This window comes from Doryrhamphus excisus, chromosome 2 (genome assembly GCF_030265055.1).
Source record: "Doryrhamphus excisus isolate RoL2022-K1 chromosome 2, RoL_Dexc_1.0, whole genome shotgun sequence".
NCBI lineage: Eukaryota > Metazoa > Chordata > Actinopteri > Syngnathiformes > Syngnathidae > Doryrhamphus > Doryrhamphus excisus.
In genome coordinates, this window is record NC_080467.1 from 10,404,804 (window position 1) to 10,429,102 (window position 24,299).

At 43.4% G+C, this 24,299-nt stretch overlaps 1 protein-coding gene across 15 annotated transcripts in view; it reads right to left on the reverse strand.

Annotated features, from left to right (window-relative positions):
- Nucleotides 1–23,904, reverse strand: part of LOC131120061 (formin-binding protein 1) — a 41,834-nt gene extending 17,930 nt beyond the window's left edge. For 2 of the 15 annotated variants that reach the window (XM_058065124.1, XM_058065122.1), the window contains exons 1-6: nt 12,191–12,725; nt 10,634–10,749; nt 8,111–8,167; nt 7,887–8,034; nt 1,939–2,001; nt 1,066–1,170 (exon numbers count right to left, since the gene is read on the reverse strand). In XM_058065124.1, coding sequence (XP_057921107.1) covers nt 1,066–1,170; nt 1,939–2,001; nt 7,887–8,034; nt 8,111–8,167; nt 10,634–10,749; nt 12,191–12,265 — 564 coding nt within the window. In that variant the 5' untranslated portion in view covers nt 12,266–12,725. Of the gene's footprint in view, nt 1–1,065; nt 1,171–1,938; nt 2,002–7,886; nt 8,035–8,110; nt 8,168–10,633; nt 10,750–11,648; nt 11,691–12,190; nt 12,730–23,597 lie in introns of those variants that run through there. The other 13 variants (XM_058065125.1, XM_058065116.1, XM_058065119.1 and 10 more) reach the window with 13 other exon arrangements.
- Between the last annotated feature and the right edge of the window lie 395 nt (nt 23,905–24,299).

A 24,299-nucleotide genomic window follows, 5' to 3' on the forward strand; every position in this document is an offset into this window, starting at 1 on the left:
GATCATTGTCAGGAAGTGACGTCATGGGTTTCTGCACAGTTAATACAAGTTACATATTCCTTTTTGACCCTGGAACAGACAAGTTCAATTTGCATGATTTCCTATGGGGAAACACTGTGTTGGACCTCTATATGTAGAGGTTAAATATTAGCCAATTTGGTGACTGTTCTTGCGTTATGAGTGAAGATCTCCACAAGAGGGGGCTTTGGTGGATGTATGGGATGTGAATCCAAACCCCAAATTGAGGGATCTCCTTGCCAGAGGAGGCGAGGGACCCATTAGAGGTTTGCCTCAACGCCAAAATAAAAACCGCAAAGGCCTCAAATTCAATCAAATAACGTTACTGACAATAAAAGTCAAGGGTGCGTAACTTGTCAGAATAAACCCCACGTGGCCTGGAACTGCAACTCTTCTTCTTCTGGCTCCAACTTGAATGTTTTGGAGCAACCTCCTCCGCTGTAGTCATGAGACCATGTTGTCAGATGGTGTGTTTTTTTTTAGAATGTCAGGACATTGCGTAGGGCTAGATGTGTGCTTCCGTGTAATCAATCATGTGTGACGCGTGAGGCTCGTACAGTTGCACTTCAAGACACGCATTTGTCCCCCTCGATGTTGGGGACAACGCAGCTCTTGTTTGCAAGCTACTTCCTTGACGTCCTCCCGGCGAAGTTCAACTAAGTTAGCCTAAGCCCGCTGAAGCTGTTTGGCAGCTAGGTCCACAGAGCTGAAAGGGTCTTTATTCCTGACTATATTTGCATAATAATCGGGTCTGAACTGTGTCAACACGGAGCCTGACCGCCTGCTCCGGCGGCTGAGGGAGGAGCGAGAGCACTCGCTGCTGACCCATGATGCCTTGCAGGCGTGGGAGCTGTGTGTGTGTTTGAGGGCTCTTTTAATTGGATGTGACAACGGGAAGTCCTGAGAATCTGCCGAGCGCCACATTGAAGAGAGAAGATCCCGCTTCAATGGCATCAGAGGTCAAAAGCCGGGGGCAGGTGGGGGGGGCGTGTACGCCAAAGAAGATGACGAGAGCCGTGTGTGGACGACCGGCAGTTAGCCACATACCTTTTCCACATCAGCCTTAGTCACGTTGATGTCGGCGTCCATCCTCTCAAAGTACTGCTGTGCTTTGTCTGCCTCTTTGCAATCACGCTCAAACTTCCTTTTGCACTGAAAAGAAGACAGAAAGCTAATTCAGAGTCACAGCAAGCACTGTGGCCATTCCTTGTCATGCATTCAGGCAGGAAACACGCCAATTAAAAGCCTTTCTCACTGTGCAAAGTGACCTTTTCCTGAGCATACTCGTGCGTCACATATACATTTCAGATACAGTCCTGTACGCAACGCGGCTCATTTCACGACACAGTGGTAGCATCCAGATTAAACAAATGTTCATAGTGGTCATTTGTGTGCAGAAAAAAAACAAGCATTCATCTGCAACAATCGACAGTTTGTTATGCCTATCTGCACAAAGAGATCATTGAACGCAAACACACAAGTCGAGGAGGACACGGCGGCAATGCATGGCCTTCACACAGAAAAGGCCCCCCATCAGAAAAGGGGGTGGGGCTTTAGATAAGAAGTGGTGTTCTGTAGAAGCTCTAAACTAACTCTACTTTGTCACAGTGTGGAAATATATTTATAAACACATATAAATTACTTTAAAAAAATACTATAAGTAATAATTAATATATCAATTAAAGAATGCACTAAAATGAGTGATTTCAAGTACCGATATTTACAAGGGAGAAGAGTCTTGAACCGCTGTGTACATACGGTCTTATGTCTAACCACGCTTACTAACTCTTCATGTATTACATTGTTTGTACTCACTCATCATCCAACGTTATGTTTTGTACAGGGGGGGGGGTTCTGAGGGCGCGCTGTGCAATGTTGAGCTCTAAGTGCAGCAGCTGCACAATTGGTGGTCTCACTCACCGACTCCAGCTGTTTCCACGAGCTCTCGATGTGCTGCTGTGCTTTGCGGCCATCGTGAAAGTGCTGTTGGAAGAACCAAAAAGACACAAATATAAATGGCATTCACAGGCTTACTGATTCTGACATAATGAGGATGATATTTCCTGTAACCCTCCCCGCTCCAACGTGAGTTTTATCAATATTAATCACATGATAATGCCATGGTGGGGAGATAAAGTAGGACAAATACGACTGTATGTTCAGTACATAGTAAATATATATGACCTCATTCCCCACAAGCTAAACTTGGAAAGATTTGTACACGCTTGAGCAGATGGCTGCGAGTCAATTTGATTAAAGAGCAGCCAGATCAAATCCTGCCAGCAACACACACAGACTCCACAAGTCTGCATATGCATATTCCAAACTACCATAAAGATGATTGTCGTCTGTACAAAAACTACACAGAGGAAGTCAAAAGACATTAAACACCAAATTTATAAGAATTTTTGCGTCTTTGTGTTGGTTGGCCAACAGGATTACGTGACAATTACTTAACATGCTTCCACAAAACCTGTTGGATTGACACGGGTGGGTGCCAACACTGCCAATGCTGTTGCCCTCGGTTACGCCACGTGTGGAACTTTGGATCAGCGACTTGAGCTGAATATCGATGGCACGACACAATACCAAGGCCGGGGAAAGGGGTCGCTTCAGCTTTCACAAATACTCGCCATTTTCTGATTTGTGTTACCAGACACCCAAACTCACAAGACGAGACGATGCATGCGTGAGATCGAGACAAGGGGAGATTTTAACATTATTGACATTATTTAACCGAGTCACAAAAGTATGTATACAACACTGTAAAGTTGTGCAAATGACATTTGTGTCATGTTTTTTTTCCCACTGACAATTAGTACTGTTTAACATTTGTAGCATTTCTTGAAATGCTGGCTTTTCAACCGTATTCAAGAGCAGCCTTTCTTTGGAGGTGTATTAAACTACACTCTCTATGAATGCTAGGGTTGGGCACGGAGTCTCGAGCATCAATGTGAACCAGGTCTAACATTCCGATTCTCCCGGGATCATTAAAATTAGTCCGCCTTTAGTCACACAAAGGAGGGTGCATGACCAACATGATTAAAGAAACAACATGCTTGGACGTCCTCTAAGAGGGAAAGTTGGGCGCCTGTTCAGGGGCAAGGAAAACAGACACTCATGCACACGGCCGGGTGATTAATTTATGTATTTGTTATTGCGAGACAGTTTTTTTCTGAATGAGAAATCTCGTCACGTTTTGATGGTGACCAAAATGCAAAATCTCAGCGACACGGGATTGTCGTTTCACCCAAGCGAGTCCCACTTCCTTTTCACTGAGGTTTTTAGGGAAGCTGACGAAAACAGGGAAGTGCTCCAATGTTTCAGAGGAAGTATTTGACTGCAGGCAGAACACATTGTGGAGCCGCTTGACTCATGTCACGTGCACAATGTCAGCTACTTAGTAGCCTGGCCTTCATTTTGACTCAATGTAGACGAAGATAAAGGCAGATACAGTAAATCAGCCTCAGACTGGCTGACTTCATTGTGCGTGTGTGCAGCGTTCCTACAAGCAACTGTTTCCCCATTACTGCATCTACGGAAAATATCTTGACGCCACGTTTCCAAAATGTCAATCAATACCGATGAAGCAACCTTGCTGGGATCACAACACCCTGAAATCAAATACAGCAAATTTCCACAGACAAAAAAATGCTTTGCCGGGAGTGCAGCTGTGTACGTCTTGCTACTAGAGCAGATACCCTCCAGGTCATCAGACTGGACCAGATGCGTGACGGAATGCCAGCATGGATCCCAGAGGGGGCTATTTGTCCTCTACTACTCCAGACTATCATCCATACAAGCTATTAGGAAGTTCAGTGCAAACTCCAAACCTAACTTTGAAACGGGTTCAATACCGGGACTGACTGGGACGGTAATAAGCAGACTGAAACATGAAGTGGGTATCAGTGCCTCATTTGGGTGTTAAGTGAATACAGACTCTCTCACCTGCAACAAGTTTTTGCAAGTAACATTCTGTATTTCAATCATAATAATTGAATAAGTAAACAAGTCTGGGGTTGACAAAATATGCTTCAGAAAGTCAATTTTTCAGGGTTTTACATATGGTCCCCGACCGTATTTTATTCGAGGAGGCTCGCTGTGAAAAGTCCTGACTGTAAAGGCGTCAACGGCTATATGTGCAATGTTCTAAGTAACCTTTTCAATCAGCGTTTCCCAAAAAATGGGTTGCAAGTCAGTTTTTACCAACTCCAATTTGTACATCAATCAGGGTCAATCAATCTTCCACTGTAAGCATTCGCATGCAAGCAGGCCAAAGTTCTAACATGACTTTGTTGACATGACATGGTACATAGGAATGTACACCCCCCCCACCCCCACTCCTGTCAACACACATAATAATCCCTCTAAACTGCAACAAATCATAGAAGAAAGAGACGATAAGGGCGATAAAAGACTTAGCATCAAGACTCCCCACGCTTGGAACACTCAGCACTGCTGATGTCACTGAGGTTATTTTAATTGTGTGTGTGTGTGTGTGTGTGTGTGTGTGTGTGCAGCAAAGGAGGACAAGGTTTTTTTCTTGACATTACTAGATTAGTTAATTTAAAGAAAGCTTTAGAAAACAATCCTTTCCTTTCCCACTCTCTGGAAACAGTTTGGACACCCCCCTCTTAAGTACTAGTGGATGAGGCCGGTGTGCTCAGCACGGATTTAAAGATGTTTTGTAACGCTCTGCGGTTGAGATGTTTACACGCTAAATACGTACTTACTGATTGTCAGTGGAATGGGATGTTCATTTATGTGTGTGGACAAACCGCAACATGAACGGAACAGCAGTCACGTCACGTTGAAGTAGCTTAATCAGTCGTGACTGGAGATGACACCTCTCTAAGCCTGGGGAGAGATAGAACTTTGCTGACAGAACACCTTCTAATCATTCATCGGCATAATCCCAATCCAGAGGAGCAGATTTAAAGCTCCTATGCTGTCCTGTCAAGGAAACAAGCAAGATATCGTCACAGGGGAAGCCCAAGTTTTCTTCGATTGTGTCATCTTGTTTCTTTCTGGGGCCTGTTTTAGTCCAAATCTAATTAAATATGCTTGCATAACATTAAATCCAGGAGCCTGACCTGTAAAATCAGGTCTGTGATGTTGTGAAAACAAGCGCTCTCTCTCTTTGGAAAGCCTTTAGGACAACATTCTTGGCCTCACCTTGCATGCGGAAATGAGCTTGACTCTTGGAAACGGTCAAGGCAGGTGGATGAGAAATTAATAAGATATTGTTTTTGCTTGTCCTTTTGGACGGACCTGTCTAATAATCTCACAACAAAGTCAGTGAAGGTCATTGATGATGGGCCTGCCTCAGTTCTGTCACAGAGGGAATTTTTCCTTTCCTCCGCTCACATGGGGTTCAGTGGTTGTTAGGGATGTCATGAGACTAAACACAAGATTGGGTCTACGAGAAAGAGACAAGATTTTAACATTACTTTTAAGAAAAAAAAATATGACAATATATTGTAATCTACTAATTTCTACGACTTCTTCACTCTGTGTGTATGCTAGCGGCCCCGCCTCCACCCACCGAGACAAAGAGACTGTATGACTGACAAAAGGGCTCATTCTGTTCATGCCGTTCATGTTGTTCTATAGGGCAACAGGGATGGCGTTGAAACCAATGCACAGAGTGAACCTTTTGTTTTACGATTGTGTAATTAATTCATTTATTGTAGTCCCAGGTTTAGTGCCCATGAGAATGTTGTAATGTTGTGGCACCTCTGGTTGTTGTTCTTGTTGTTGTTGTTGTGCTTTGGCCCTGTAGAAGCTGACTGGACTTGAGAGAAAGGGTCTTGATCTCTGGACTAGTTCAGCCCAAATGTGTTTGATGGGCATGGGAGTCGATACTCTATGTTTGCTTGCATCCAAGCTTGGTCTACTTCACAAGCCTGTCATAATTACGCAGAAAGAAATCCGAACGCTTGACATACTAGAATGTTCCAGATGAAATGACAGCAGAGGCTGATCATTTTTTTACCCCCAATTCACAAAGGCTTGTAGACCCCATCCCCCTGCCACGGGACCACTGCAACATGCACAGAGCGTCAAATCTAGACTGATTGCTCGTCGTGACCCAGGGCAACACTGATGTCAACAGCGAACATACACTAAAAAAAAGGTCACTGTGCCTTTGAAGCCCTCTGGTTTTGGTTTTCCACTCCAGTTCCCTCAGCTGGAGCTTCCGTGACACCAGAGTCCACAACAGATTTTTTTTTTTTCACAAAGTACATTTTCCAGCTGGGTAGATATCTCTGAGCTCTCCAGCGACGCTGTTCTGACTTAATTAGCGCTGAGCTGTGGTGTATGAATTGTGTGCAGCTGCAACATGACTCCCTGGTTTGTTTGAATAATGTATATAGAGCACCATTTTGTCAAATTTGGCTTGAAATGTCTAAGAAGGCTGCACTGAACTGAAAGCTCTGTTAAAGAGACTCAAGCCAGTCACGTTCTGTACTCCTGGCAAGCCTCAGAGCAAAGCTATATTTACTCACACATGACCTCAGTGCATGGTGACGAGAGCATGCGCATGAAATGGGCTTCTTAATTCCAAGTGGAATATCTCACGCACACATTGAGTATAATATTTGCTGTATGACCAAAACTTTATGCTAATTTATGCTCAATTTCCGGTCCTTCCCCTCTCATGAAAGCGCCAAAATAAAAAACACAATGGGAAAGTCTGAACAAAGACGTTTGCAAATACAGACCCCTATATGATAGGGGTGTCACCAGACAAAGACAACTACACAAGACAAAAATAGTGAGCTGGCATTGTTCATTGAAATGCTGCAAACGATTGACAGACAGTATGAATTGCCTGTGAGAAAATACATGTCACAAATGGCATTTCTGCTACTTTACTGAGTGAATGTTGACATTCATTCATTCATTCATTTTCTACCGCTTTTCCTCACGAGGGTCGCGGGGGGTGCTGGAGCCTATCCCAGCTGTCTTCGGGCGTAAGGCGGGGTACACCCTAGACTGGTCGCCAGCCAATCACAGGGCACATATAGACAAACAACCATTCACACTCACATTCATACCTATGGACAATTTGGAGTCACCAATTAACCTAGCATGTTTTTGGAATGTGGGAGGAAACCGGAGTACCCGGAGAAAACCCACGCATGCACGGGGAGAACATGCAAACTCCACACAGAGATGCCCGAGGGTGGAATTGAACCCTGGTCTCCTAGCTGTGAGGTCTGTGCGCTAACCCCTAGACCACCGTGCCGCCTGAATGTTGACATATTAAAGGAAATATTACATTATTATGTTATTATTATTATGATTATATGGCCAAAGAAGTTGGTAAATACAGACACCTACTGTATATGATAGGGGTGTCACGAGACAAAGGTAAGTACACAAGACAACAATAGTGATCTGGCATTGTTCAACTAGATACTGGAACTATTAATGCTGACACTCTGATTGAAATGCTGCAAACGTTCGACAGACAGTACGACTTGCCTGTGAGAAAATACATGGCAATTCTGCTACTTTACAGAGTAAAATATGACATTAAAGGAAATATTGCATTATTGTATTATTATTTATGATTTGTATTATATATTATCGTAACAGTGGTTTATTTGGTCTGTAAAAATATAGATAGTAATAATGTTCAGTGTCAAATTATGGGAAAATAAACATTTCAAAACGCACACTAAAAAGTTTCTACAGTCATATAGTATATGACTATATGACTAGTATATGACGATATAGTACATAGTCCAAAAAGGCCAAAGTTAGCTATTTTTTCGCCCCCGACAATTTTGACTGCTCCTTTGCAAATCCGTTTATCAATTGTCTTGTGTAAAAACTGCCACCCTCGACCTTTTCCTTACCGATTTCCTCTCAGTCTTGAGCTCCTGCAGGTAGCGCGAAAGCTCAGTGATGATCTGTGACGTTAAGTTCTCGGCAATCACCTCGTGTTGCCCTGCATAGTCGTTGAGTTCGTTGAGCGTGGTCAGGAAGGCTCGACAGAATGTGTATCTGGAACAAGTCAAAAGTAGTCGTCTCATTCAACAGGAAACATTGTAGTTGAGTGCGTTCATGTGTTGTAGCTTACTTGCTTTCTTCCTCTTCTCGTGAGTTCTTCTTGGGTTGGTACTTCTTTGATAAATTCCTGTTAAGACAAAGGATAGAGCTAAATAAATATGGCTGCTACACCACTGCCATTATCCATCTCTCGACACACACAGCCCCTTGTGGACCTGCCAACGCTCCGTGCTAGTTAATTCTGCAGAGTGCTTCCTGCTCCAGCAACGACGTCTCCATCCTTCTCCTCAGGCCATAAATTATTGCCCCCCCACATCCCACCCAACCGAGGTTAAACGCAGAACCAGTCACCAGAAACAAGCATGCTTTTTTTTCTAATGTGGCCTTGTTCGGACTCCGGACAAGGGATGAGAAAGGGGATGCTGTCTTTCATGGATGCTCATAACAACATGCACACAACGCTAGAACCGTGTACGGTGGAAATTCAGAGAGCCGCTGTCAAGAAATTAGCAAGCAACATAAAAAGGAGAACAATATTTGTCAGGATAAATGATGCACGAGACACGGGGGGGGGGGTTCCAAGTAACGTTCGTCTGCACTCAATCCAGTTTAATCTGCGCTCATCCCCGACGCCTCTACTCCCTGCTGGTGTGTGCATGCACTGTTGCTAGGCAGATATATATACTACTCCAGCTCTGCCCGAGTGGTCTTCTAATTATAGCACAAGTCGCCATTCAGTCACTCCAGCTCCAGTAGATGGCATTTGACAGACTGCCGGTCCGCTCACCGAGACATATACTGTAAATATTTTGAAGTACTATGCCACTGAGATTTTTAAAAAGTATTATCACTGCAATATTTAGGTGCAAAAGATGAGTCGTGCAGTATTTTCACCAATGCATTGCCTCGCATTGACTAGACTTTGTGCATTGTGCATGTTTACACCAATGCCATTGGAAGAGGATTATTTGTGGATTAGTGCAGCGTGTAGCTGGTATGCTAGCTGCTTGGAAATGCAAAGGCTGCATTTAACCTACACCTGACTGATACAAATTGAATCAAATATCAGAATTATTTACAAGAATACTGAGGGTGCAAATTGATATTTATAATATACATAAGATTTTTTTCATAGTAGTCAAGTAGTCATTTTTTCAGAGTAGTAGTTGTCATATTTTCTGCATTTACTTGCATATTTTGTAGGCAATGGGATGTCAGGGAACACATGGCAGCACACACTAGTGGTCCTGTTATCTCAAGATGACTTAAAGCTAAAGAAAAAAAAAAAGAGGACAAATCTGTTGGGATTTGCCAAAAGGGGGTTGCTATGGCAATGCTGCATTGCTATTGGCTAGTGAGTTTGCATGGAGGGGCTGCTTTAGAGTCAATACTTAGAGCATTAACCATATTGCCAGGCCTTTTTAAAGATGACTAATGGAGGAAGAAGGGGGGGTGGTAATCTCCGCCTGTGTTGTTAGCATGCCTTAGGAAGGCTGCTCATACACACATTGAAAATGGCTAGCCGAGCGGGCGGGGGGTTGCAAAAGCACAAATCTGGGTCAGACCAGGGGTACATAAGGCTGATACCTACATGTCGCTATGGAAACACAAGCACCGCCCCCCCACACTCAACCACACACACACTTCCTCTTGCCTGAAGCAGAAGTCAACAACAGACACGCGTGAGGAGAAAGCGTGGAGAATCCTGCACTCCTGTTCGTGTTAAGTGGTAGTATTGGTTTCACTCTGCACCGAGGATTGGGGGGGTGTCAGAGGGTCACAGGTCAAGGTCAACTACGAAACAAGCTGCTAGAGCAGGGGTCGGGAACCTTTTTGGCTAAGAGAGCCATGAAGGCCAGATATTTTAAAATGTGTATCTGTGAGAGCCATATACATTTTTTTAAACATTGAATGCAATAAAATGTGTGCATTTTTATGTAAGACCAACAGTTTTAGATATAATGGGCTCTAATTACGTAGACGAGGCACACTACCCCACGCCAATGGGGTGTGGCCAGCACACTTTCGTGAGCAGCGCAGTGTCTAATAATAAATCAAATACTTGTTGCCATTAATACAACTTCTGCTGCTGCATAATTTTGCACCGTACTCAGTATATTTCATTCTTTTGGCCATCTTCGTCAGAAGGCTTGGTTCTGCAGCTTTAGCTAGGTGACTATTTGACTAAAGGAGGAAAGTCTACATTTACATGTTGACATCTCAATGACCGAGGTAGACTACCGCATTACCCAGTAATAATCGAGTTTTGGTGTTTGACCTGGAAAATATCTTCAAGAAAGATGGATGTGGTTGGCCGTATTGCAGTAGAAAATAGATGGACGGATTAAAATGCATAAGAAAGTTGTTGATTTTTAATATTATTTTTAACAGTCATTTCTGTGATGTTTACTTTAAAATTTTAGCAAAAATACATTTTTATTGTGGTAAGAAATGTTTGAGAGCCAGATACAGTCATCAAAAGAGCCCTACCTGGCTCCCGAGCCATAGGTTCCCTACCTCTGTGCCAGAGATTCACTCATCTTGTCTTTGAATGGCTTGTGGGCAGATTCATTGGCTCAGTACAAATACTCACCTAATTTGCTTTGCATAGTTGGCTTCTATCTCTGACCTCTCCTTGACAAATTTGGTGTACCGCTCCAGAAACTCGATCCCCCACTGCGTATGCCTCTCCAAGTTGTCAAATTGATCCTGCAGGAAAAGAAGAAGTGGTGATTAATGCTGATCACATAAAGTACTAATCGTTTCTCTAATAAACATAGTGGGATACAAACTAATGTTCCATGACACAGCTTTCAAACATTACAGTGAGAAACTGAGAAGACCGAGCTCCACTGAATGCATCAGTGGGTGCGCCAACAAACAATAGAGTAGAAAATGCTGTATTTACTCTATTATATGATGACTTCATTCATATATTCAATATTTATACACATCAAAGTACTGCTCTTTTTCCTGATTTTGTTGGGGTTTTTTTGTTTGTTTAATCAGACATGCCGCTAATGGCTCTCAGGCCACACTTGGGTATGTCATCCATATCAGCTTGCTTGGAACTTGGAACGTACTAGAGCTAGTACCCCTTTGTACCTGGTAGCACCTGCTTTGCCAACAGCTGAGAAAAGTAAAGTAACACTCCAAAATGACAATTGAAATCATGAAAACATAGCAAACTAAATATGTTGGCATCTGTGCGTCTACTTCTAATAGAACACGGTGACGTTCGCCTTTAGTCTTCAGCCTCATTTGCAGCAGGAATTATTTTCCATGTGGCTACACTCGACCTCAGCTATCAGGCAGGATGCGTGACGGTGAATGTGTTTATTCTCGGACAGACAAAAGCATCTGACCTCCTCTTGTGAATACAATTTTGACCTAAAAAAAAATACAGGGCCCGCAGGAGAGTGTCCACTCTGACAAAACTCAAACGGCTATTTTTGATATCCTGTTCCAAAACACGTGATATAAAGGAAGGAAACCCTGTGTGTAGTTCACCCCCATTATAAATACGACTAAACAAACAACAACAGAAAGAGAGTTCTAGAATGACACGGGTACAACATCAACTTTTCATGATTACAGAAGCATGCTACCTGGGTGTAGCTCTGGCAGCTCCCCATCCTGTCATGTACCATATCTGGAGTATTAGTTTTTCAAATCCAGCCTGTCATAAGCGTCCAAACACATTATGACGACCCAGGCAAAGTAACTGATGCTTCTCTGCAGTGAAAAGTATGCTTACTGAGAACGGAAACTGCTGTGGTGGTGATAACTGACAAACACGTCGAGCATTTCAACACGTCTTGCATATTATAGTTCCTTTAGTGACTATGCTGTATGCAAAAAGATGAAAGCGGCCTCCACAGCGAGGTAGACAATATAGTGCTTTGAGTGGGGGTGGGGGGTGTCCGGCAGGCTTTGTTAGCAAGTTTCAATGCGCAATCACTCATCAACAAGCCACTCAACAGACCAGATAACGGTCTTCAAATGATAATGCTCACTGGAAAAGTACAGCCAAATTATCAGCAGCAAAGCAGAGACACAATCTGCATGCCTGACTGCAGCCACGTTGTTCATAATAAAAACCCTCCTCCCTAAAAAGGCACTCCTTCGCTACACACATAACTCACATTACCCTTTTCTGCAGGGGCACCATTTTATCCCGCTTGCCTCTGAGAATATCCAAATCCAGGTTAGTCAGAGACCTCATCCAAAAGTAGGCATCCACAAAAACATCTCCACAAGTATCCAGGCGGACTTCTGGACTGGGAAGATTCCCCTCACACCTCAGAGCCGACAGACAAACTGTTGCAAGTAATTCCTGATTGTCGGGAAAGGTGGAGGAATCCAAGAGAAAGCAGCCGACACGACCGCAACCGCCCGCCCTCTTCTCCAACTCGGTGACAATGTGAAGCGGCCCGCTGCATTAATGCTCCATCAGGCGTAAGGTGGACTGGATGGGATGGAGGAGGAGGTAGACAGGGAAGGGAGTGAGTGGAGCAGAAGGAGGGAGGGAGCGGGGGGATTGGAAGGAGGCGGGATTACACAGAAAAGGGATTACATTTGAGGGGGAGTTACTCTGAGGCCAGCATGGCCTTGGGATCTCCCCACCCAACCACTTCATTGTACCCTATTTGACATGTAAAACGCAGACATGTAAAATAATAACACTGTAATCTCCAATAGGCTGAGCCGATTTGGGAGGAGCATCTAGCCAAACAGGAAAAGAGTTTAATTATGAATCACAGGCAGGAGAAGAGGGAAACTAATTATTTAAAAATGTGCAAGCTACCATTGATTCAAGTCCTTGAAATTTTTAACAATTTGGAGTTCGAAAACATTCGTAGGTGGCGCTGTTAACTGGTACCAGCCCCAAATGTGATATAGAATTCTGATTTAATAAATGGAATATTTTCACAGTTGGTGCATAGGAAACTTTTAATTTAAATGACTTCCTTAATTTGGATTAGTGTTTACGTCACACTGCACAACTCTTATGCTGTAGGAGCTAAGGCTAACAAGCCAGCCTCAAATTGATTCCTTTTAAACCTAAGAAGCCAAAAAGTACCACTTCCACACCGAATGAGAGGAGAACTCCATGCAATGTTAAACGGACCTATTAGGCTTTTTCCACTTCAAGTATAAAAAGTATTAGTTGTGTGTCATTACTGCAACCCATTGACCAGAATACTACATGTCACTTGTATTTCAATAAGGAGTATCAGAGCAGTAACTATCGGGCCGATATTAGGGAACTATGACATCATACCAATAAATATGAAAACATTAAAAATAGCTCATATAACCGTTAAGTGTAGCTTCCATACACAAAGCAGGAAGATGCGCCATATCATGCTCGTAGTAAGTTTGAAGTTGATGCTGGGCAGCTGGAGGAACCTCATTCACTTTAATGAGGTATTTGTCATGTACATGTACTGTACGGCCGATAAAGTGCAGAGTAATAACAGCTTGGCATTTGAGGAGTGCTGTGCAGGGGGCCCGAACAGGGCCAACCCCAGCTTGTTATTGCAGGACCCAGTCCCACTCCCAGTGATGCAGGGTCTATTGTGATGGTGCACAAAGGAAAACAAATGGAAGTTTTGTATTATTCGGGAAATGGGAAAGGAGTTGGAACAAAAGGAGACCCAAGACGTTACTAAATATACTGTACGTAGGGGGGCCCATGTGACTTAAAGAAAACAAATACATGGTTGTTCAAGGATCAGCCCGCTGACCCACAGCCCTTCCCAACTGCTGATGGGGATTAGGGATCATCTAACCGCATTGCACCACCACCTAATCGGAGCTAATGCACATTATTTAGCCTCCACTCCAGATTACTTCTCCATTACGCTCATCTACTGGGGGGGCAATTTATCTGATCTGCAGAGATAACAGATCTAAGATGGCAATGATTCTCCTTGCAGCAAATGACTCAATCAAATAAGATACAATCAACTTTAGAGGAAAAACACAACTCACCCGCTTTGTGGCTAATGATATTATTAACATACTCAAGTTGTTTTAATCTAGAACGCTTAAACTTCTTTGTTCATGACAACGCTGATCATAGAAAAGGAGAAAAACATTCCCTGCATGTACACAGATAATTGTAAAGCAATTGCAGGAAAAAAGTGCTGAGTCTTCTGGACCATTTAGGGTCCATAAACATAACACAACCCTACAAGGTATGCGCTAAGTGCAGACAACTTGGTTGGAAACACTGCATGAACACTCCCATGGACACCATGTCTTGTTGAGGTCAGGTTGCTGCTAGTACGGACAGAAGAAATTGCAATCAATACGCCATGAAAAAGACACACGAGGGGAGGGAGGGAAAGGCAGCTGCTTCACCGATTGACCAGACGGGACTTAAAAGGAAACTCCACCACCAAAACTAACTCAAAAATGAGCCGTCTCACGTTTACCACAACTTATTTGTACGCTCGTTTGTAACACGGAGATTTATATTAGCATGCGTCAACTGAGTCTTGTCTGCGTCAGTGTGCCTCTGACAGGAAACCTGTTGAGTCAACGCAAAACAGATGTCCCGCCAGTGCAGTGGAGGGGGAGTGGGGGGGCATCTCAGCTTGAGGCGGTGCAGATGTTCTATAGGAAGGAGGACAATGTGACCTCAAGTCTATTGTCTTGAAGACAAGGGGACAGTAGAAGGTAGCTCTATAGTCTGTATCCAGCCATCCATCCATTTTCTATGCCGCTCATCCTCACTAGAGACTATAGCTCTGTATAGTCTAGTTTCTGAAAACAAGAAGGAAGACATGTCAGTGAGAGTGGTAAATGATGTTCCACTCCAGTCCTGTCAGTGGCATTATGCTTTTTCCACTTGTCCGACCTATAAATATTGTTGTACTCTTGTTGTAAAACGATGCCAAACTTTCAGACAATGAGGTCTGTGCATTAAGAGTTCGGGATGGCCCTGAACACTCGGTTTCAGAGTCTTTTTTTCTAACACAGGCTCCCTGTGACGTGACAGTGAGCCGGACTTCCTTCTATGTACGAAAACCCAATATCAGTGCTTTCCGTGCTGACGCAGATTAAGATGGAGTTCAGACAAAACTAGCACAAGGCTAGTCATCCGTTCACATTTTGCTTCTGACTGTTGGGATGGCAGATAACACACACAGTGAAGCACTGTGCTCCCAGGTCCGTGAGCTGGTCCGTGCACAGCCTGGTTGTGGGCGTACGGCAACGTGGACAAATATTTGGTGGGTGATGCCAAAGCCTCTCTCAAACACACATTCAGCTTTGTCTGAGGACGCGGGGTGGAATAATATCTTCATAGCCCAGAGTAACCCCCCCAGGGTAGCCGATAGAGGGTTGGCACAGGAAAAGGGACCGAAGCTAAACACACACCTGCAAAGGGATGTTGGTGTGCTCAACATGTTCATGTTCAACTCCATGAGACTGAATCAACAGCACCTCTGCTGGCTGCAGCTGAGTATTACACCCATTTCCCTTCTAAAAATAAAAATACCTCCATTCCTAAATAGGATCAGTTATCAATATTTACCAAAGTAATCCTCGCAAAAGTCACAAAGCAAACACCGTGGAAGTACACTCACACAAACCTTATGCAAAATCACAGCAGCTGTTTGGTGACCTTACATGCAAGAGTTCTGTTTTGCATGCCATGCAGATATTTATAGTAGCAACGCCTCAGCCTGTCTGAAATTTAAGATTATGTGCATGTACATGAGCAGACATATTATGGACTGCAATCGGAACTCGCTGCCTTTCCATCCTGACTCATGCTAACTGGAAGGCTTTTTGTACTCCTTTTTCCCACCGCTTCCTTTTCAGACTCCCCCTGAATCAAACGTCTTTCATTGAGTCACTTTCATACCGACTTACAGTGCTGGTCATCTTCATTTGGAGAAGCACCTGCAGATACTCTTGATAAGGGCTCAGCTTTCGCTCCTCTTTCTCGGGTTTCACAGAGGGGCTGTCCAGGAAGATGAAGAACTCGCTTCTTCTCCGCAACATGGTGGCGGTGTTAAGGTTACCACAAAGTCAAAAAATACAAAAAAAAGCCTCGACTGAAGTCAGTCCATCTCATCTACAACTAGACTTGCAGTCATCCATGTGTGAACAACCAGTAAGAACCATTTGATTAAATGACGTGGCTATTAATCTGATTACTACACCTTCTTTGTAACTGGCCTCAACGTCCAATGGGAGGCTGCCGTTGGTTGGATTAGAACCCTGCTGGGCCTTCAAACACACATTAGCCATTGTTCCAGCTGAGCTGTTTTTCTTCACAAAAAAGCTCTTTAATTCTTATATAATAAATTGTCTGAAATAATGATATGTACTCATATAATAACTTAGTTCTGACACTTTTGAGTTGTTATGCACTTTGAGGTCCAGGAAAAAGAATATATACCATGATATGGAAAAGTATTTGCCCCCCCTCCTGGTTTTATTTTTTGACTTGGCATTGCTGGTGTTTTTTGGATCATTGTCCTGCTGCAAAACCCAAGATGGTTTCAGGTTGAGATCATGAACGAATGGTCCGATATTCTCCTTCAGGGCTTTTTGGTAGACGGCAGAATTAATGGTTCCACTTATCACAGCCCCAGACCATCACACTACCACCACCATATTTTACTGCTGCTATGATTTTCTGTTTTTGGTGGTCCTCTTCTTCTGGTATCAGCGCTGACATTGTTCAGTTCTGTTGGAGGATGTGAGTAAAAACTGGCCCTTAAGAGGCATGTTAGATGCCACAGGGCAAGCGTTTACATCAGCACTACTTTCTGATCAGCCACCATGAATAACATGAGTTCTTCCTCAGTGGGCTTAGAGCGTGTGGTCCTCTATTGAGGAATACCCATTGCCGTGAGGAGCTCAGGTGACTGAGTTGAACTGTTTGCGGTGTAATTTCCACCAGTGATTAGAGGTGAGTTGTAGCAACAAGAGAAGAGGCAGTGGTGACAGATTAGAGGCTGTAACAGTCTGCGACGGGAAGCCTTGAGTCATGGATAAAATTACAAAACAGCTTCTCCGTCGTGAGTTGTGAGGGCATTGCGTAGTTGAGAACAATGGCTGAGACAGGTGGCACATCAGTGGCTTCATCATTCCTTCCTCAAAGAAAACCAAAGACTACTATCTAGTTAAGTACCCCAAAGACCCCCGTAAGACTTTTCTCAAAAGAATTGTCAATGCAATCCTACTTTGTTTCAATACTCCCATTTCCTACAATCCCCTAACCTCCTTTCTGTGCTCCTCGCACCGCGGGGAACGGTGCAGGCCCTTCAGAGCCATTTTACAGTCAGTCACGGGGGGGTCAAAGAAAAGAGGTCTTGAAAAGAGGTCTTGGGGTGCTACAGCAGTGTCAGGGGTTCATCCATGGGGGGGAGTTTTGGCTTGGCTCTGAACAATCTGGCAGAAAGAAACATACTAGCTCGGGTTTCCGGCCTGGATGTCTCTTGAGTGTCAAAGGAGCGACAAGGGATATCGTTGGACTCTTAGGGAGTCCCTGAGAAAACATTGAGGATATGATTCCAACAAGGCAGTTTTTAGAGCTGGGAAAGAATATGGCTACCAGGAGACTAACCTTGTTATGAATGACTGTGGAGTCTCTGAATAACAATCAAATCTAAAAATCCAAACATCAACTTTCCAACACCAGGACACCACAAGAAATTCAAATTCAAATAAACGTCATCAACTCGGCTTGTTTACGTTTATCATTTATCACGGTATAAGTCGTTTTCTTATGATTGGAAGAATCTATACCGGTATATACAAAATATTGCCCTGAAAGTCAACTTACTTTTAGCTGCTGGGCTTTGAGAAGGATTTCAGTCTTACCCATGCTGCCTCAGCAATGAGTACAAAAGCCAGAACACATAGTTCATCAAGATAGTCCAAAGCATCGGTTCCCAGTTCCCATCTCACTGGAGAGAAGTGAAATCTTTAAGGTGAAACAAAGTGTAAAGGTGCATTGTTTCACTTGTGCTTTTTATAGTAATTGGACAACACGCTCACCTAATTCATCTTTAATGACAGCGTCAGTGCTGCCTGCCGAAGGAGCTAACCACACATTTTCAGGTCAAAACGGCAAAATAACTCATCGACATGGGTGCCCATAAACAGTATTTTCTGTCAACGGAACATCTGAAAACCGTATAGACAAGCAATCTGCTGCTTTTTGAAAATGATGACGTTTCTGATATGTCGTCGGAAAATGCGCTTTGATGTCAAGCCAGCGTAAAACCTGAATATTCCGAGTGTCATGACTCACGATATTGTCCTGGTATTTTGTGTGGACAGGGCCTTAGACACGGATAAGCAGCAGAAAATGGATGTACTTCATAACTGATTTATATATTGTACTTATTGACCCATTTTTTCTATTTCATGACCTCAAACATTTTCTGCAATTTTTCAGACTACCGTGTCCGAGTCAGACATTCTATAATTGTGACCTCATAACAGAACAGGTTTCAAATCGCTCTGCTTTTGGAATTCATATTTTTGCTGGGCAGAATACAGCTGGGGTCTTGTTGAAACATTCCTTTTGATACAGAGTCTTTTCTGGTGAATTTACAAGCCCGGGACCGCGATGGATGGATGGTTGTAATTTCATGGCTGCAGACGTTTCCTTTGTCTGTCTGCCTTTATGAGCACAGTGAATACTATCATCAGTGCTGTGTCGCTGCTCCAAAGGCATTCACACTTTTGGGGCTCTCTTCAGTGTGGTGCCTGTTGAGATTCCTTCGTCATCGAGGTCATGGTATAATACGCATCAATTCAATCCAAAGACAACTCGTGTAAAATTGTCCATTAATTAAAAATTGACACCCAATTCAAGAGATGAGATGATGCACTAGACTGGCTCCACTAAATACATTTTAACATTAATTTTAAGTATAATCACAAAATATGACTGGACAAAATTTATTGCCCCACAAATTGACACTAAACAATATTATTGTCTGTATTTCTGAGACCAAATAAACCACTGTTATGATAATATATAATACTAATAATTAATAAGACAGTGATACAAGATTTTCTTTAATGTCATCATACACTCTGAAAATTGTGGAATTGCCATTTCGGACATGTATTTTCTCACAGGCAATTCATACTGCCAAACGTTTGCAGCATTTCCAGAAATGCTGCTTTTTCAACTGCATTAAAGAGCAGCATTTATTTTGCAATACACACTGTGTTTACTTTGCCTATCGATGTTGACTCTTGATGTGTAGTTTTTTTCCCAGTTGGGAAAACTAGGTTAGATGGATATGTTTAAGGTGGGAATGTTCGACTGTTGGGCTCACTGATGGGAAATATTATTTCCACACGCCGGCTGTGGCATTTGGCTTTGCAATCATCTTTTTTCCTCCCAATTTCTATGACCCTGCACTGCTCCTTTTGCTGTGTGTATGCACACGACCCGCCTCCCACCCAGAGACGAAGCAACTGTATGACTGACAAGAGGTCTTCCTGTCTGGTTACGGGGGCACATCATAGAAAACAGACATGCATGCACATTTTATTATACTGGATGGAAGTCGGTTTTGGCATTCCCATTGGGAGGCCCACAATTTTATTGCAAAAACAAACCAGGCTACCGCGCCAAAACAAATGAGCAAACTCAACTGTCCTTGCGCACCCATACATTCATCGCGGTCGCGGGGGGTGCTGGAGCCTATCCCAGCTGTCTTCGGGCGAGAGGCGGGGTACACCCTGGACTGGTGGCCAGCCAATCACAGGGCACATATAGACAAACAACCATTCACACTCACATTCATACCTATGGACAATTTGGAGTGGCTAATTAACCTAGCATTTTTTTGGAATGTGGCCTGGAGAAAACACACGCATGCACGGGGAGAACATGCAAACTCCACACAGAGATGGCCGTAGGTGGAATTGAACTCGGGTCTCCCAACTGTGAGGCCTGCGCGAAAACCACTCGTTCACCGTGCAGCCTCCCACACATATAATAGACTTATAACATCCACTAAACTCCACTGACGTCACAGTCTGGGAACCAAACACGTACACAACCTGAAGACCATTGTAGTAACGGATGTCCATTGATTGGTCGACAGATATTAGTCACTTGATTGATTGATTGAAACTCTAACATGACTGCAAGAGCTGTGTGCGTTGCTTCACCGGAGGGAGCTTGTGGGAAGTTACGAAACACAGCACAGCAAGTGACATCGCAGTTTCCTGTTCACGTTGGGTGTTTAAGAACAACGTGGTGGCTCATTCGTCATCCGTCATGTTGCAATCCTGTCTTCCGATGCACTTTTTTTTTGCATGCATCCTTAGAATGCTTATATGGTCAGAGAATATAATTTTTTTTTATCTCTAAACAGTAATATCACTAATATCTAAACTAACACTAATATCTAAAACTAATATCTAAAACGCACTTGCTGACTCCACCACAACATCCAGTCCATGCTCTCCAGGAAGCTGTGGTTGCCATCATTACGATAATGTTCTTGTTTTGCTGCATGAGCTAGTTTAGGAAGACAAAATAGCATCTCCGGTGACAGCCACCTGTGAAGGATTGCCGTGCCCTATTTGGCGACCTGTTGCAAGGACTAGGATCACCATGACAAGTGTGTGGATTAGAGTCAAGACATCTGGCTACAATACATTATGGTCTTCAAAAGCCTGGACTTGGTTTTCCTCGAAATGTTTTCCAGAGGGAAGCCTGTAAAGGTAGCCTGAAGGCTCTGCAGCAGCAGGCGCTTGGTCAAGCAGCGTGGTAGTAAAGAAAAATACACTGACATCACAGGCAAGACACAAAGAATGTGGAGCACAAGTGCTTGTCTTTGTGAACTTTGCACTAGGTAAATTACTAGAGAATGAACAAGTCTCTCCTTACCTTTTTTCCCCCGCTTTTTTCAAAGAAAAATACATCTGACTTAACTATCTCCAGACCACATTCTGGTTGCTTGGGAGGGAACAAAAGACTTGTCTAACTGAGGATTCATTTAAAATAGGCCGCTTTGAAGTGAAAAGTTTAGCAAAAAGTAAATAACCTAAAAATAGTCTGTTTTTACGTCTTCTGTAAAATACGTTTGATGATTTTGTGTTGCAGATAAGTGTAGTGCCATCTCCAACTACTGGCCTGGAATGCAAATTACAGTCATTGTAACAAAAGTTGCATGGGACCTTTTGTGATTAATAGGTTTTTGTCCATGTAAACATACCATAAATGTTCAGCTTTGATCAAGCATCTGTGATTTATGTATTTTCATATCAACCCCCCAGTAAAGATATTTTTAAGTGAAAAGCTGTTGCTTTAACACAAGGGTGGCGGGCTGTATATACAGTTAAGGGGCTCGACAAATGCATCAGGGCCTTCCTGCTGCTGCTTCAGATGACAGCATCTTGTACTGACTTGCAAGCGTGTGACACGCACACAATCAACCGTGCCAGCAACAGACAGCAGAACAAGTACATTTTTCCACAACACTCAACAGGACAACAGGAATTCCGCATCTCAAAGCCTTTTATTATTGTATCATTAAAATAGCTTTGACACACACACGGTCCTGTCATCCTCATTGTTATTGTGAGACGCCACTAAGCACGTTGACCTGTATGTCTGACTGACTCAAGATGACTACTAAATGACGCTTGATGGCAATTACCACCTTGAAAAGAAATGTAAGTGGCTTCAAGTGTGACTTAACAACACTGGAATTTATTCTAGTCTTTTTTTTTCTCTGCTTTGTATGCGTTTAATGTGCGGGAAGCCCTGCTATGTAATTGGGAGTACTCAGTAGGCATGGTAACACCTTATTCAGGCTGGTGGATAGTATAGTGAATAAAGTGGTAGATACAAGTTGCCTGGTACTACAAAAGCAAATAAATATCAGGGTCACTATTTAGTGCTGAGCCCAAAACAATTAACATTAACAGCTGTGGCTGTAGGCAACCTCCTTTTACTTAATGCCACAAGCTGTTTATCTCCCACTGCATTTGCTTAAAAATCAAGTTACATTTGTCGTGCTGCAGTTTGCATTGAATTTAGGGGTGCACAATCATTATCGATATCAGGGAATTATGATAAATAAATCAAATCTCATTAAAAATGGCTTCAATAACTGCTCCAATGAGGTGAGATTTCCCACACTCTATATAATATTCTGCAATAGGGGCACAAAAAAAACAAGCACACAAACAACCTTACCAGCCACCTGAAATGCCAGCGCTGTGGCGTCTGAAAGGTGCAAAAGGATTGACACATCTGTGGTGTCACACCGGCTGCTCGGAGCATGTACCCGAATACAGTGCACTTTGCTGGGCCACAACAGGTGGTTCCCTACGTTCTATACTGCGGTTCTCCTGATAGTAGTGATGTGGCAGTAGTCATGTCATGAATATTGGATTAGGACAAATCAACAGGTACATTTGGTCAAATCCCAATTTCATTTGTTTCAATTGTTTCAAATGTTTCCTTATCTGTATTTATATATATCGTGCATCTCTAATTTAAATCATCAGCCATATTAAAGCTAGCTGAGCATTGTTTCTTTTATGTGCGACGCTTGTTATGTATTTATATGCTTTTTGTGTGCTTGCCACATTATGAAAGTTAAAAAGAAGGCACGCTGATTACTTTATCACATCACACAAGAGTGTGTTGTGCTACAAGCAAGTACAACGATGCCTGGTAATACCAAGACAAACTAACAGCTTAGGTTTTAGGTTGTCTTTGTTACAACTTGCCCGTGTTCAGGGTTTGAAATCACACCAAATCAAATCAGTAAACATAGTCTGAACATCAGGCAGCACACGTTACAATATGTAGACTCTAAATTGTCTGTAAGTGTTCTTTGTTTATATGTGTCCTGTGATTGACTGGTGACACAGACCCAGGGTGGCGCATCCCGCCTCTCACAACTGAAGCCGGCTGGGATAGGCTCCAGCTCACCTGTGTGGTACCAAAAACGTGTGGGCGTCTGCAAGAAAATCTACATTTTCTTGGATTGGACAACATACTCATGCACCACCACAGTATAGCTACTTTAGCACGCCCCTGTGGTCACGCATATTTACATAGCTGCTAACAATCAGTGCATAAACCACTCATTCCACTCGTTGTGTGGAACTACAATGTCTTGGCTGCACTTCCTCAACAAACCAGAGCAGACGGTTGCGAGTCCTACACCTGTTTTGCTCCACATTGACAAGCCAACACTAGAACGCTTCTGCAAGGTGACACAATTGTTGTTGTTATATTGTGAGGGGGTGTGTGCCTCTGTGCTGTTCAGCTAAAATGGATGCTCCGTTTCGTCTTTTCTAGAAAGTCTCGTTTTGATGTTGGGGACAGGAAGCAGCGACGGTTGCAGCCAAGATGATGACATCAAACATAAAAGACGTTAACTGTGAGGATGAAAGCATTAGCTTGCTAAGCTACAAATTAGCTTAAGTGCGCTTCTGGCTAGCGTGTGCGCGTCCTTTTTTTCCTACCGCCAGCGTATAACAACATTATTATTATGACTGTATTACCATTCTGAGTGTTATTATAAGACACTCACCCATAGCTCTGAGCCCCAGCTCATGGTTTCAGGACGATGTCCTCGGAATAATCCACGACTCACGCACACAATAACTGCTTTTGTTGTCTTTTCGGTGGTCACCAGCCAAAAACTACAAGAATTAAAAAAACGACTCCCGTCTTGTGTTGGGCTTTTGTGTCAGCGTCTCATCTTGCCTGCTTCAAGATGGCCAAGATGTTGCAGAGTAATCCTCACACAGGATAGCCTCCCCTCTCAATGCGGTGTGTGTGCGCGCGCCCCCGCCTCCACTCAATGACAGCTGCTCCGTGATGCGCGCGTTCACGATGCAGGGGGTGGGGGGGTGAAGTGGTGGTGGGTGGTGATGATAATGATGGAAATGGATGGTGGGTTCTTGGCAGGGTTCAGAAAATAATGCAGATGTTGAAGTGGGTTTGAATTAGTCGATCCAATATCGATCCAAATATCGATAATAATCGATATTAGCGATACCCAGGGTATGATTTTTTTCTTTATATTTTGACTTTGGATATCAAAATTTGCAGTATCAGCCACCCGGAATTTTAAGTGAGGGATGAAAGCAGCCGGATGGTGGGGGTGTGGAAGTGGGGGAGGCTCCTAATTCTCGCAGGCACCCCCAGGCAGATGTTTCATTGAATACACACACCCCATAATAAACACCCTGCCCTATACTTTCTTTTTATGGGCTCAATCACACCATAA